This window comes from Sipha flava, unplaced genomic scaffold (assembly GCF_003268045.1).
Source record: "Sipha flava isolate LNK unplaced genomic scaffold, YSA_version1 173_pilon_pilon, whole genome shotgun sequence".
In the NCBI taxonomy this organism is placed as follows: domain Eukaryota; kingdom Metazoa; phylum Arthropoda; class Insecta; order Hemiptera; family Aphididae; genus Sipha; species Sipha flava.
The window spans coordinates 1,008,839-1,024,810 of NW_020271974.1; the positions used below are offsets into that span (position 1 = coordinate 1,008,839).

The following is a 15,972-nucleotide window of genomic DNA, read 5'->3' on the forward strand; positions in this document are numbered from 1 at the left end:
CATTATTCCGCGTGCGAGTAACTATGAATTTGTACGTCATGCGAGTGATCACGGGTTAATACTTAGTGTACGTTTAGAATATCATGGTCGATGTTAGAAGATGAAAGGATTTAAATTTCACAGCAATAATTAATTTCAGATATTACAATTTATTAAACAGTCATAAATAATTACAATAGTTATCATTATATAAAACTAGAAAGAAATTATCTAACCATATTATTGTTTAACGTATTGTTACGTTACCGTTTAAAATTATTTTCTTAAAAAACGATTTATTTGTTTATTTATTTATATTAGTAAACGTCGGCATACATGTATTATGGTGTATGATTGAAGTTGGTAAATGTTGACATTTACAACCAGTGATTGTTGAATGGTGATCACACTTGAAGCACTAATTTGATATACTATAATTGAAATGCTAATTTTTGATATAGTTCATATTAATATATTCATATTCATATTAATGCTCATATAAGATATATATATATATATATCAGTGGCGTATTTTCAATTTTTTCTGGAGGGGGTCCACAGCTTATACATAATTAATATAAACTATATATTATATTGTAATATGACTTTCTTAGGAATTTCTCGTTTGGCTTAAAAATTTTATGTAAGGTTTTTATCTTTCTATACAGATCTTTTGATTTATGATTTTTATAGTCAAGTTCCGCTTCTCTAACTATATCCTGTATACATTTTCTTTTCTCACATCTTATTATTTTGCTTGTTCCTTCATTGTCTCGTTTTGTATCGAGATAATTTTTATGTTGTGTATATCATTTGGCCACTTATCCCTAACCAGTTTTCGTCACTGAAATACTTTTTCGCATATTTTTTTGAACCAGGGCCTCTCTTTATCCGTCGTTGTACCCCCACTGTATTTTCCGCTTATTTTTGAATTACGTTCTTTATTCCCGACCATAATATTTTTATGTCATCATTATTCATATAAAAGCCTTGATAGTCTTTCTTTATCACATCTAATATAATTGTTTGAAAAACTTCACAAACTTTCGAATCATTTAGTTTTTGGATATTAAAGAGCATCGATTGGTGATAATAATTGTGATGTAATAAATTAAAACTTGATTTGTTTATTAATAATAAATTTTATTACTTAAAACACCATTTTCAGCAGCCTAATGCATATCACTAAAATTATCTCTTTATATATATTTTGTAAATTTAATTTAATATTATGTACTTGATTAATTCTACTATTGTACTTGTATCTTTATTCTAACAATGTTATTATTATATATTTTATTGTAATTGTACTTGAGCCCACTTGAGCGTTTACACTAACTAAATAAATAGTGACTTCAGACGAATGACTGGATAGAATAAACATGTTTGTCTTATATAAAAAAAAAAAAATGTTTGATAAAATCTAAAACCACTTTTGCCGATACACGACAAGCTTGTATTATAAGTACTTATATCTATATTGATATATTCAAAATAAATGTTGACAACTATCAAATTATTTGCTTAAAAATCAAAATAAATATTGTATTATAAATTATAAATTTTTAGTTACGTCACAGTGATAAAAAAATAATTTATGTATATTATTTAAATATCCATTTACTTTAATGCTAACATTAATTTAAATCATAAAAGTGTAATGTCCACGTATTATATTATTCGATAAATGACAGTTTCATTTAATTTAATTTTAAAATGTATCAGATGATTAATGAACGTTAAAATATTAAAAATCGTTATCGTACTTTGTTTGAGTTTATAGTCTACTGTAATATAATTATAGGTTATTTTAACAAAATTGGAATTTTTTTCTTCTTTCATTATCACAACATTTAGGGTTTGAATACGTTACTATCACGGTTATCTATTTTACCTACTATATCTAATTTTATCTATAGATAACCATGGTTACAATATATGTAAAATTTTACTATAATTTCTAGTGATTTCGGTTCATTGATTTATGTGTCGAATAATATAAATCAATTTAAATTTTAAATCGACATAAAACCCAAATTCAATCAAACATTTTAGCAATGTTTTTATTTCATATTATTAAATAATATTTAAAATAAAAATGAATATAAAATACAACAAATTAGAAAAAAAAAATGTCTTTAGCAAGTAAACTAAATATGTTAGATATATTCTTGTTTGAAATAAATAAGGATACTTGTATAATTTGTAGTTAAATTAAAAATTTAGTGTATGAATTATGGAAAATTCTAAAAATCGAAAAATCAATTATTCAATTCAATATGTTTATACAGATTATACAAATATTCGAAATGTTGGTATAAAAATTTAATTATAAATTCGATTAAATTAATTTTAATGGTAGTTATTAGTTTCAATATTAAGGTGGACACAAATAATATATACTGATCCAATAGTATATACTCTACATGACTATTATATATCAATTACATATTATATATACAAATATTATTAAGTGTTAAATTAATACACTATACCATGGGTAGAACTAGAATGAGGAACATTGGGGGTAAGCGCTCCCCTGTTGAAAAAAAAAATACTAAAAATAAAGTATATTTAGAACTAAATAATAGATTATAAAAATAAATGTTAACAGTTTTAGTACAATATTGTTAAGTTATTTTTGGGAGGATTTAATTAAGTTTAAACTTTCAAACTTTTTGACGATAATTTGGATATAAAATGTTCTATAATAGATAATTAACTATGATAAATTATAATAAATAGATCATTCGAAATTGAAGAAATCAAATGTTTCGCGAACAAAAATTTGAGGAGACAATGGTTTATGAATTAGTTGATCATTTTCGGTATTAGAATTATACTCATTATGTGACTGATCTCAAATCATGGATCACCAATTCGCAGTCGAGATATTAGCCGGATCACGAGATATTTTGTTTTAATTTTGTTACAAAGTCGGAGGAATGGGAAAGCAAATAAAGAAATTTTATCGATTGTAAATGTTATTAATTTGAAGAATATTTTAAATTTGATGCGATGGCTTATACGGCACAAAACTCGAATAGAATAAAATCGAAATACAAAAAAATATAACAACAATCAACAACGAGGGTTTCAGAACCACCCTCGTGACATACGGCATTTAAACATTAACCTCATCCGAGTGACAGCCGATTCTCGATACATCGGTGGGCGGTTACTGAAACGATAAGTTTACACGGGATTTGTTTTCGTGCATGGGAATGCCGGTCGAAGTAAGAGTAAAACAAACTATCATTACCCGGCGTATGTGTCTCTATTAGACGTGTCGTATTCATGCGTCTACCCGACCATGTTGTTCATTGTATGACGGGCAAAATTTAAATGTTGTTGAAAGGAACGCTATACCGATTCTATAGAGTACCGCTTGAAATACCGTTACGCGGGCGCCGTTAAAAAAGTTCGATTCCGGCTGTTATTTCGAATAATAAGAAAAACGGTAACGTTTGAATAATAATGACGTGCTTGGCGCATTGTAATATTTTATGCGTTCGCCAGTCGACAGCGGAGAAAAAGTTCGCGGGACGTATAATAAAATAAACGCGCGTATCCACACTACTCAGATCAGCCGATCTGCGACTGCGCGAACGCCGGCCTAATTCTAGAACATTACAACACTACTTAAAAATTAAAAATTAATTTAAAATTAAAAAGTTTTGTATTTATTTATTACTTTTTTTTTTTTCTTCAATTTAAGTATAAACCATTAATTAAATGATATACTATTAAATTTAAAACGATTACACTCCTTAACCTGAATTGGTTAATGTATAATTAAATATAATTAAAATTTGACGTCTTCGGCAGAGACTAAAATTGCACTGATAACACAATAAATTACAAGTTCATTATCATTTTTTATTACCTATTCACATTAATTAAATTAATTTTTTCGTACCTGCAACGATAGTTGTAGATTTTTAAAATAAAAATATTTTCGAGCGCATTTCGTTTGTACCAATAACCCATGAGGTTGCAATTTTATTTATATACACTAAATGTAACTGTATATAAATAAATATTAAAATAAATTTCAAACGAATAACATATAGTTCACTTTTAGAGATTTGCGTGTAAATAATACATATATCGCCTCATCAATGCTTAAAAACGAAATTAATCGATTGGAAGAAAGGTTAATTTTATTCTGTGAACTAAAATACATTACCTTTATCCAAACATTTTGAATAACACAAGCATATATTTTTTAATTTCAGAATTTGCGAAGTGGTTTGGCCTAAAGGCATTAACCACTATGACACTGCAGTGGGTGTTATTATTGGTATTAGTCACAACACTTATAGCAGCCGAAAAAAGTTCGTACGACGAGACTGAAAATGATCTACTTCGATGGTTAGACAACAGCGGAAGAGGTTTTGGTACATGGAGATCTCCTCCAGAAGAAGAAGAAGACCAAGATTATTCGGGAAATACATTTAAAAATGGTAAACAATGCAGATTCACCCATTCGAAACTAAACAAACTTATTCGATAGTTTTTATAATAAACCTATACTTTTAATCTAAAAAAGTATTATTTGTAAACTTAGCTATACAATATATTCGTGTTTCATTCAGGTATTGAATATTTGGTAAACAATTTTCTACCGGATTTTATATTTTATTCATAACTATTAAAACGATCCAACAAGTGAGTGTTCTTCGTATCGAAATTTGTTTAACGTTCATTAAAGGATGCGTATACCGCTGAATTTATTATTTATTGAATAGTTTATGAATTGGTTATTAATACAAAATTAATTTACCCGACATCGGGTTAACACGATTTTTTCGTCTCTATATGTATAACTATAAATAATTTTAAATACTTGTACTGTGACCGTAATATTAACAGTATTGGTTTTATTGTTTCATTGTATAATTGTATATTTTATACAACGTCATTAAAGTAAAACGTATTGTATTTTTAATAACTGTTGAGTTTTAAATATTTCTTAAAAAGTCTCTTCGGGGCTATATCAAAAACATTTTCAAACTTTCGACACAAAAATATGTAAGTATCATAAATGTGCATTTATAACCAAACACATGATAAAAGTTAAATAATTAATGACTTACAGTGATAATGTACAAAAGCCGAAAAATATACATGTTTTGGGAAAATTCAAAATAACGTTTTGAAGTTGACGATTTTCTATTTTGTTACGGAAAACTTACGATTAATATTATTAACAAAATACTTTTTACACTTCATCGCACACATTAACACAACAATAAACGGGAGTTTATCAATTACGCTTAAAATTACCTTTTCATATACCAATTGCGCTTTAAACATTTAATGGTCGATATACCAATTGTGCTCTAAAAATTTTAGAGTCGATAGATCAATTGCGCTCTACACATTTGACATTACCAAAGGAAAACAACTACAGTTATCACAGAAGTCACAACTACATAAAAATTCTAAATATGATTTTTTAGAAAAACATATTATATTCAATATATTGTCGTTTATAAGCAATAAATTCTCACAGTTGTATGTATTCGTATTCAAATTATTTAATGCTGTATGCACTTGGTTACATTTTTCGGTAATGGTGGTAGCGTTTTTCTACGAGTACGATAAACGCTTCGTCGTATAGAATGCACATCGTTTAATGACAAATCTAACGCACTTGATTGCACTTCATTCCAAATTAAATTTAGTGGTCGTGTTGTAACTTGGTCTATTGCTTTTCTTTTTAACGAATTAGCAACAATTTTTCTATTAATATTTACACTTGCTTCGTGGTTATGATCAAAGTTAGATTTTAAAAGCACCGTTTCACTTACATCACATAAAAAATTCGAAGTACACGATTTAATTGTACATTTCCATTTTATTCCATTTTTTTGAGATAGTACATTTTCGAAAATTATACTCATCAAGAACTAATAACGGTTTACCTTTTTCAATAAGAGCTTTTGTAAAACGATCATTATTGTAATGTCAAACAACTCAAAATAATACTAATCGACTAACAAGACGCAAGTATTGGGTATCATCAATTTGTTATTCTATATACAGTATATTGTGTGCATCAGAACAATACTTGTTTTCGTTCATCACTCAAATGCATACTTCCATGATCTAAATATGTACGTAATAATAATAGTGATTCATAAAATTCCCGATACTGCTATAAAATATATTAAAGCCAGTTACTTTAGCGATTAATCAATTGATATATAAATATCAGGCAAATATAAGAGGCGCAATTGGTACACTGATCCTAAAATATATGCAGCGCATTGGTACACTGTCTGTAAAATATATGCAGCGCAATCGGTCAATGCCCCAATAAACGTAATCGCTTCAAAAGATTAATGTCAAACATTTATTTCTTAATTTAGTTTAAAAACATACATTTATAATTTCATAAAATATTAAACAATTTTTGGAGCTGTAATAATATACTTACAAAGTATTCCGAACACACTCATTGAAACTATCAGTCAACTGTTGACAGCCGTTTTGTATCGATTTTTTATGTAAAACAACAGTTTTGTAAAATAAATTTATTGTTTACAGTAAAAATAATTTTTTCATGCATAGGAATTAGAGTTCACGCTCCAATAATGTAATCTTTAGTTCAGAAAAGAAGTAATGTACATATTTATGTGCTACAAAGAGTAAAGAGCTGTGTTCACGTTTTATTAAGATAGGACCTAAAAGTATTATAGGCACCCCTGAAATGCGCACGCCTATGATTAGTACTTATATTTTAAATGAACTATTCATAAGCTACGATTACACTCAAACACAGATTTATCTCAAATATATATATGATGTACAATCATTATTTAAAATGTTAATCTTGAAAAATAATATGGTTGGTTCAAAAAATAAAACAACAAGTCTATATACTTCGAAGCATGATGTTTGAAAGTAATTGACGAATCAATTTTTAAATTTGAAAAGTATTATGAAATAAATTTAACAATAAATTCGACTTTCGGTAAAAGGGTTGAAATTGTAATCGAAAAAAACGAGAGGGTAGTTGGATCATAAGAGCTATCAAGTTAAGACACTATGAGTTAAGTAGTAAAGAGTAAAGATGGAGCGTTATAAATATATTTATCATGATGGTACTACAAGGAAACCATTTGATTTTTTTTTACAATACACAGATTATCATAGTAGGTACTTTAACGGATAGAGTTGTATTTTCGTCGATTACCGAGGGATAACCTTTGATTTTTGAACACGTACAGCATCACAGGAAATATTTACCGGACGACTACCGTTGCCCAATGCACGATTTAGAAAAATACGCCGAAGTTGTGCGATCATCACAGGATCTGGTTCAGAGTGGGCAGCATTGATAATAGTACGACCAAGGGCATGTTTGTAGAATCGAGAGTACTGAGAACACAGTGGTTACGGCAAAGACGTGGGATTCTAATTGAAATGTGTGTTTACATAAAAAACGATAGTTTGAGTAGATGCATATATCTAGGTGGTTTAAAGGCATTTTTTCAAGTCATCCGCAATGGCTTTTTTTTATAAATCTCTAATATTTAATTAAATATTAAAATTCCCATTTCAGTTAGGGTATCGATTATTATTATTATAATTATTATTATTATTATTATCATTATCGTTGATGATATAGACGTCCCTAATTATAATATAGGTTTGAAATTATTCAAATTTTTGATTACCACACGTTAAGCGTCACATAAACTGAACTCGGTTAATATGCATCAAAATTGAATCAATCATTCGGTTAATTACTTTATCATATTGGCGTTAAGATAATTAAGAAACTTTATAAATTTGTTCCAAAAGTAATTTTATTAAAATTTGTAATTTTTAGGTTATAATTATTATAAAATTCACCGAGGTCCTATGGCAATGGAAGGGGGGCCAAGGTCCATCAGCCCCTCCTTTAATTCTTTGAAAATTTAACACATCATTTAACGAATTTAAAGAATATTTTAAGACTATATTCAATTTAGTAAAAAACTAAAAATTTAAAAATTATTGTTCTCATTTAGTCATTACAAGCCCCTCTTTGAATAATAAAAAAAACAATATTATTATTATAATTAGCACCAAAGTATATTTATTTAATTTCCTCGTTGATTATGTTCTTACTTTTGCTAATTAAGAATTGCTTTTCAGCTATTTGAAGAACGTAAAATTTTTCTAATAAATTATATTCATGCTGAGTTTACTTATTTTTAAATATTTAAAACTTATTTAATAAAAAAAAATGTTAAAAACTAAACGATGAAATTATTCATTTATTATAATTGGCTTGTAATATTTCAATTATCATGGTATTAATTTCGTTGGTGGTGTGAAGATTTTCACCTGGTTAGTATTTGTGTAGTACAAATAAATTTTAGTTTAAAATTCATTTTTTTTTTTTCAAACGAATTACTCTCATTGTATTTAACATTTAAAATCAGTAAAACTAAATTATATGCAAAAAAAAGCGTACAAAATATTGTATGATTGTCTGTGCTGAATTGATACAAAAAATTGAAAAATGTTATGTAGGTACAAGTGAATATAATCGATAATTTTCGATTTATTATCATGATTTTACAGCAAATATATAATCGTTTACGCATTTATCAGAAAAAAGACAATTTTTTTTTGCTATTTGGATATTCAAATGATTGAACAAGTTCCGTTTCCATAGTTTAAATATCCGTTCGTAAAATGTCATTCATATTGCGTAATTACGTGAATTGAAGGAATCGCGGTTCAACTGCGCGAAATGGATATAAACGTTGTCCATAAGCAGATACTAACGCAATATGGCTACGGCATATAAGTATGATGTGTAATCGTATAATAATATTGTATACTCAATTTGAAAAGAAAGATGACCTTAGTCATTATTTGTATTTTCGAATAACTATTTCCATATTATTATAGTTATTTAACAATGATAATGTCAAGCAAATTTTTCCTGTTGTCCATTGATAAACGTCTTTTTTTAATAAAAAACAAAAAATAATTATAAAAGTAAAAATATGTGAAATTTACCACCAATATATAATGTGTTTACATTATTATACATAATACCGACCGGTAATGCTATAATACATTTAAGATTTATTTCGGAAATTACATTTTTTTGTACAGTTTTACTTTAAGTTATTTATATTTTTAGAACTTAACGTTTTTTAATATTTTTTTCCTTTGTGTCAATGATTTTTTTTTTTCAAATTGTTTTAACCAAAATTAAAACTCTACTTTTATTTTTTATATTATATCAGCATGAGGCGTAGGTACTTATTATTTGGTTGTCACGAAGTAATTATTTTTTTCCGATCAATCATTTATTTATATATATTCTATAAAAAGTACACTGTAAATTAAAATATTCTCATTGAACGCATTTGTATATGATGTCCCTCATGTCGAGAAAGAAATTCTAACCATCATGTTACAAATTATTTATGATAGGTTATGAGCTGAAAAAAGATTACACTGTCTTCACGATAGTAAGTTTTTTATTTTATTTTATCGAAGTTATGTATATATTTGTATCAAAACTTTCATGTATAGACTTAAATTAAACATGTGAATTACTTACAAGATTTTTTTTACTATAATCTTGTCGATCTGAAGAAAACACTAAAAAAAAAAGTTTGAAAACTATATAAAATTTAAATTTATTGTGGTCTTCAAATATCGTACATGAATATCGTGACAAGAGACTCACCAGCTTTTTTTTTTTCAGTGAAAGTATTTATTCTCATAAATTCATAAAATATATGATAACAACACTCATTGCATTTAAGTCTTTGGTTTCCTTTGAAAATACTGGCTTGTGCCCTATATAACATGCTTTAGTTTTGGTTGATATTGGTTATTGCTTTTTACTCCGGTGAAATATTTTTCATTAATAATACAGCTTTGTAAAACATGAATTTTGTGTCTTTTTGGTGCACATAGACTTTTTAACTTTATTGTTTTCAAGTTCAACTCGAAACGGTGATATTGCTTTTTCAGTCATATCGATTCTATGTAGTACGAAAACATTACGGCGTTACACATTACTACTGGTACTACGGTATACGCCACTTAAAAATGTTAAAAAAAAAAGTACTCTTTAAGTTTCCATTTCCCGTCCAAGTGAGTCTTATTGCTGAATCTTTTAACACATCTTTCTTATCGAACGATAAAAACGGATGGAAACATTCGTCGCTATCGACTTAGTCTTTTGAAATGCAATAGTTTACAACAGAACGACTATTCTTTTATAACGTTAACGATGTCGTAGTACAAAATGTTAATTGTTATTTTAATTAATATTGTAACCGTATCGTTGTTATGAAATGCAATAAAATACGTGCCCAGGTTACAATCGACAAGAACTAGCTCTGTTACGAAAACCGTCGTCTGTGTACAACAAATAGCTATTTATACTCGTACAATTACAAAACAATGAATTATAAGTATAATCATTATTATTTCGAGGTATTGTATTTGTATTGAATCATAGTTGTCTTGAGACTTACGTACAACGCGTACTTACTGTGACACTATCTTGCCATTGTTTAGCCTTTTTCGTACCTATCGAATTTTCTCACACCGTTCAAATTTCAATATCTCTCGATGACATTTCTGTTAACTAAAAGTTGCCGCATCACGGTCACTGAATGTAACGAAAAACAATTACGAAAATCCATCGCCGAATGCATTACTCTGAGAAAATCCTACTGAGAAATGAGATGGAATGAGATTTGCATGGCACTGTACAACTTGCGAACGAACACCTAGTCCCAGTAGGGATTGTCACAAAAATAGACTCGGAGGAAACCTGTCAGTGATCCGCATAATGACGTGTTGTGGTGACAAATGGTAACATTACATTCGACGTAAAAACGGTATGTTCCAACATCGGGTACCATTCTTGCTTTGAAATATTCGATTCCCAAACAATTTCGATTGGAACGTCATAGGCCGGATGAGCAAAATGCATTTAATAAAGATATATTATACCGTTAATAATATTATTCCTGGTCTTCATTGTTGTTAATCTTATTTAACGCAGTCACATCTGTGTATTATGCGACTTATTAATCCTTCGTGCCGGATATACCGGGGGCATTAAGGCGTACAAAATAAATGTTCGTTAATTATTCTGCACATCGCGACGTGAATGGATCTTAACCACACCGAAAGGTATTAAATACTGTTTCGTCTTCTTCAACGTTCGCATTGATTATTGCTTAATAGCATATGCAACCGTTATCGGTTAGAATTAATTAGATAAGCTCGAGTCAGTGATTTACTGTAGTTGTATTATTTTTCTGTGACAAGTTGATAAAATTTAACGCGTGATGTCTTAAACGATAATACTTGTCATACATTGGATAAGAATTGTAATGTTACAAAATCTTACGTAAAAAGTGATTGATTTATACAACATAGCGTCTATGAATTGTTCACGGTCACCATGTGTTTTGGTATTTTCAAACTCGTGCAGGTGTACGGCAAACTAATTTTATTTTCGTGTCAATTAGAAACTTGTGATGTTACCACTTGTTGGTAATATGAACCAATGGAGAGTGTTTAAATAAGAAATTCAAAATAATCAACAACTTAATGTTTATAAACGTCTAAAATATAATAAAAAAAGTGCAAGTTATGACTTTTGCAATACGTCAAATGGACTCGATTTCAGTGCAACAAACCAAAAGCCTTTTTGCTTTGGAAATAATTAAAATTAAAACAATTTGATTCTCAGGGAATAATGAATAAATATTTATTTATACATTTAATCGTAATATAGTTACAATGTTATCTTTGGATACAATTTACCGTCCGAAAGGCGGCTACAGAATTATCTACACGCCAGTTACTTAGTTTAACCTCACTATGTACTAACCTAACTAACATAGTAAACCTTACTATGTACCAGTCTACCAACAAAACTGTATCAGTCGTTTTTTTCATTGAAAGAGTGTGAGTGAGAGAGAGTGAGAGAGAGAAAAATGTAAATAAATCAAAACATTTGAGCTAAAACGATAACTAATTTGCGTCATTCATGTGTTACAGAAAACAGAAAACGAGCTCTTTCGTTCTTGACACATTGGAGACCATGGAATCAGTTGAGCGGTAACGGCAGACACGTGATCCGATCGCCATTCAGTTCGTTTTTCCCGGACACGGATGTTCCGTCAAAGGGCAACAGGCCAGTTGGACAACCACTTAGATGGGGACGTCGTAGACGTCGATAAGTCTTTATATGTTTTTAATCGACAATAAAATACTATGTTTAATCAAAAAAATATTATACAATATTTATATACGTTTTACTCTGTTCGATTGTTTTAATATGGTTAGTTGTTATTTTGTTTCGGTCTTCGAATAACTATAACGACTGTATGATTATATTTTTATTTTCCGGACGGTATAGATTACATTTAAAATAAAAAAATAAAAACTTATAAAAAAAAAAAAATAAAACCTATAACTATTATTCGGTTTGTCTTCTGTTGTAAATTTTTAGTAATATAATAATTATTTATGGCTTGAAAACTGAATTGATTATTTTTGCGAACGGTACAAACGGTATTGTGACAATGTTGGCGAGTGATCGAAAAACCGCGGTGCGTTCAAGCGGAACTAAAACAATATTCATTTTTTTTCCCAGTAATACTTCGAATGTAAAGATTTGCATTTTAATAATTTTTATCCTGGGCTTAGCGCGTTGTTTCCGATCGAAGTATAAAAAGTATACGTAGAAGTAAGTCGACGTAAGTGTATTATCATTATTATATAACGCGCGAGGTTAACGAATTTGCACTTTGCGTAATTTAATCGTAATCAATGATATACATCGTACAGAGATGTATACTATTACAAAATACACGTGCTGTCTTACACAGTATAGCACTATATATTATTATGACAATATGAGTGTACTTAAAAATGTAAAACAGTTAATTGAAAAAGTTTGTACATCTGAAGAGAGTAAATACTACTATATCGTGAGGCGTAATTCATAATTTATGACCGATAAAATTGTGCTTTGTAAAACCGAAATTTATTTCGGAAATAAATAAACCGAAATAAATTTTTTTCTTCTAATTTTATATTTTATTTTTCATTATTTTTGACAAAAGGTCAACACACCGTAACTGAAAGAGTTAAATTAATAATCCAGACGTATTGATCTTATGTGGTGTGAAACGATCAAACAGTTGACTGTTTTGTGATATTTGAAGTGGATTACCATGTACCTGCAACGGCCGTTAACTGCTGAATATATGGTTGGTTTTCACCAACCAGCGTGTACGGATCCGTGTCCATGATTGTTAAAAATTGAAATTAAATTAAATAAAAATTAAGGTTATTGCAATACAAACAGATTACAAGTCAGGTAATTATAAATTATAAATATTCAGTGAGGAGTTGATCCTTCGTTTTCGGCTTTTTAAACGTTTTAAAACTAGCGCAAACAATCGTAAAAACTAAAAACTTTACATAAGACTATCAGAAACGGGACTGGCGAGTTTGACATTTGATATTTTATCGTGCGACAACTCAACCGAACGATCTGGTTAATGTTATAAGATTTTACGGTTTTTTATGTGACATCATGTGGAGTGAAACTTTGTGCGGAGAAGAAAAATCAAAACAAATATCTTACACACCGTTACAACATGCCATTGATCTCCCATGGCGATAATAACTTTACTTTCATTTACAAGCGATCAAACAAAATTGTTTTAGAAACATAACCACCATCCCTAGAATGTGCGCTGCAATTTGATTTTATACTAATAACAAATAGTTATATGTATTTTTATTCGAGATATTACAATTTTACGCATAGTTCGTTGATAATATTCAGACAAATTATAATTTTTTGTTTTTCTGATACATGAGATAGCACTGTCAACGTTTAAAGCATTAGAATGTACTATGTATGTAATAAACGATTTCAAGTAACTATAAGCAACAATGTTATTTAATCCCTAAAATGTAATTACAAATTTTATTATTTGACAAACATCCATGCGTAAGAACCCGAATCGGTACACATCTAATACTAAAATATTAGTTATCTATTAAAAACTGTTTTATTCTGGTATTAACCATGGACTCAAGATCAGAAACTTTCTATACTTAGTGAACATTTTCAATTATCAACTTAAAATTGATGTTTGTTTTACTGAGATCCGAACATACTTTAATAATAATTCTATACTTTAGGTAAAAGAAAAACGTATTGAAGGTTTTCAATTTAATTTGATATTTTTTGATATTTTTTCCCATCTATTGTTTAATAAAACATTTATATATATATATACATATAATATAAGGGCTTTTCACCTGCATTTAAATATTTAAAGCTATACAAAATCAATTATTTTGTTATTTAAATTACCTTATTCTTTATCAAATAATTTCATTAGAATGACAGATGATATATTATTTGTTTAATTTTTAATTTGGCGCTTTTCTGGTAAAAATTGAAAAAATAAATTAAGCAGGTTCTTTAAAAACTTCAAACTATTAATATAATTTGCATTTTTTTTAGTCTGTTATTTATACTACTTGAATACAATTTTCAATATATACTTCAGTCATTTGTGTTATATTGATAATTGCTATGAAAAATATTTTTGAAAAATCAGCAAATGTTAAAACAAATAAAATTACATACACTATATGTTTTAACTCGTGACATTAATTATTTATTTCGAAAGAAATATAATGGTGTTTGAGCTTTATATTTGGAACATTATTGATCTTCCATCTGCATTATTAGAAATTATCGATTCCAAGAAAAATAACATTATCATACCTTTCCCTTTCCATCAATAACATATCTGTATTTATAGTAATGCAAAATGGACACTGCCAAACAATATTCAATTCTTCGAAGGCTCAAATCAGCTGGTCAGATAAATCAACAATTTTTAGAGTAGTGTTTTTATGATTTAAATAATTTCTATGAATAATCGAACCGACCTTTAATCGGAATTGTTTTTAAAATTCGACAATATACTTTTGCTTTTTAATTTTCACATCCAATTCAATCGTTACTCATTCCTTTAAAAGTGACCTACATACATTTCTATTTATTTTTCTTTCCCCGTACGCTTATCACTAGTGGCCTGTCCAAGACCTATGAAAAACAAACACACTAGGTTTCTTTTTGCACTGCACAATTCAATAACTGTCACCGGTGAAAACCACAGAAGGATATCACATTTGATTTTTTTTTTTTTTAATCGCAAAATAAATTATTAAAAAATTATTCAATACATAGTCGTGATAATGACCTGTAAATAATTCAGGTATCGAAATCGTGAGATTCGATCAAAATCAAAGAGCTCGATATTTTCGAGATTTTTTAAGCCTTCAGAAGTGTGAACTGCAACTTAAAAAAGAGAATATTATATTTTGAGAGGTAACGACCATTTCGTCACGGATCAAGATTATCTACAGAGAATAATATACATGCTCGTAATGTGTTATGCTTTGCGCATTTATTCACATTTTTAAAAACACAAGAAACATCCGAAATGCGTAATTAGTTTTCACACGTTTTTCTTCCGAACAATATTAATAGTTGTTCCGTCGTGTTAAATGCATATATTATTTTGATCGGTTAATAGTTCATAAGCAATGATTGCAAACTATTATATATAGTGTTAGAACTGTTACACAGTTGCACTATGGTAATTGTGTTCGAGTTCAAGAACAGAATAGGTCGTTTGAATATAGTGGACGGACAAAAAACGTACACGCCACAGACAGATTTTATAATACTGTTTAAAAATTGCAAATCCAAATGTTACTGTTTTTATTTCAAACGGGGGCGTATATCATGATTTATTCATCGGGGAATCAGTAGTGCGGTACCAAATAAAAGTGTTCTCCGCAAACGTGTAAAGGATAAGGACACAATACAATGGAGCCCCCTCCCTCTCCCACTCACCGTTATATTACAACAACCGTAAAATAATATTATTTCTATTTATG

At 28.6% G+C, this 15,972-nt stretch overlaps 1 protein-coding gene across 1 annotated transcript in view; it reads left to right on the plus strand.

Moving 5' to 3' along the window:
• Window positions 1–12,513, plus strand: part of LOC112680084 — a 30,485-nt gene extending 17,972 nt beyond the window's left edge. The window contains exons 2-3 of the mRNA XM_025550080.1: window positions 4,218–4,445; window positions 12,031–12,513. Of these exons, the coding sequence (XP_025405865.1) occupies window positions 4,256–4,445; window positions 12,031–12,212 (372 nt within the window). The 5' untranslated portion in view covers window positions 4,218–4,255 and the 3' untranslated portion in view covers window positions 12,213–12,513. The remainder of the gene's footprint in view (window positions 1–4,217; window positions 4,446–12,030) is intronic.
• The last annotated feature ends 3,459 nt before the right edge of the window (window positions 12,514–15,972 follow it).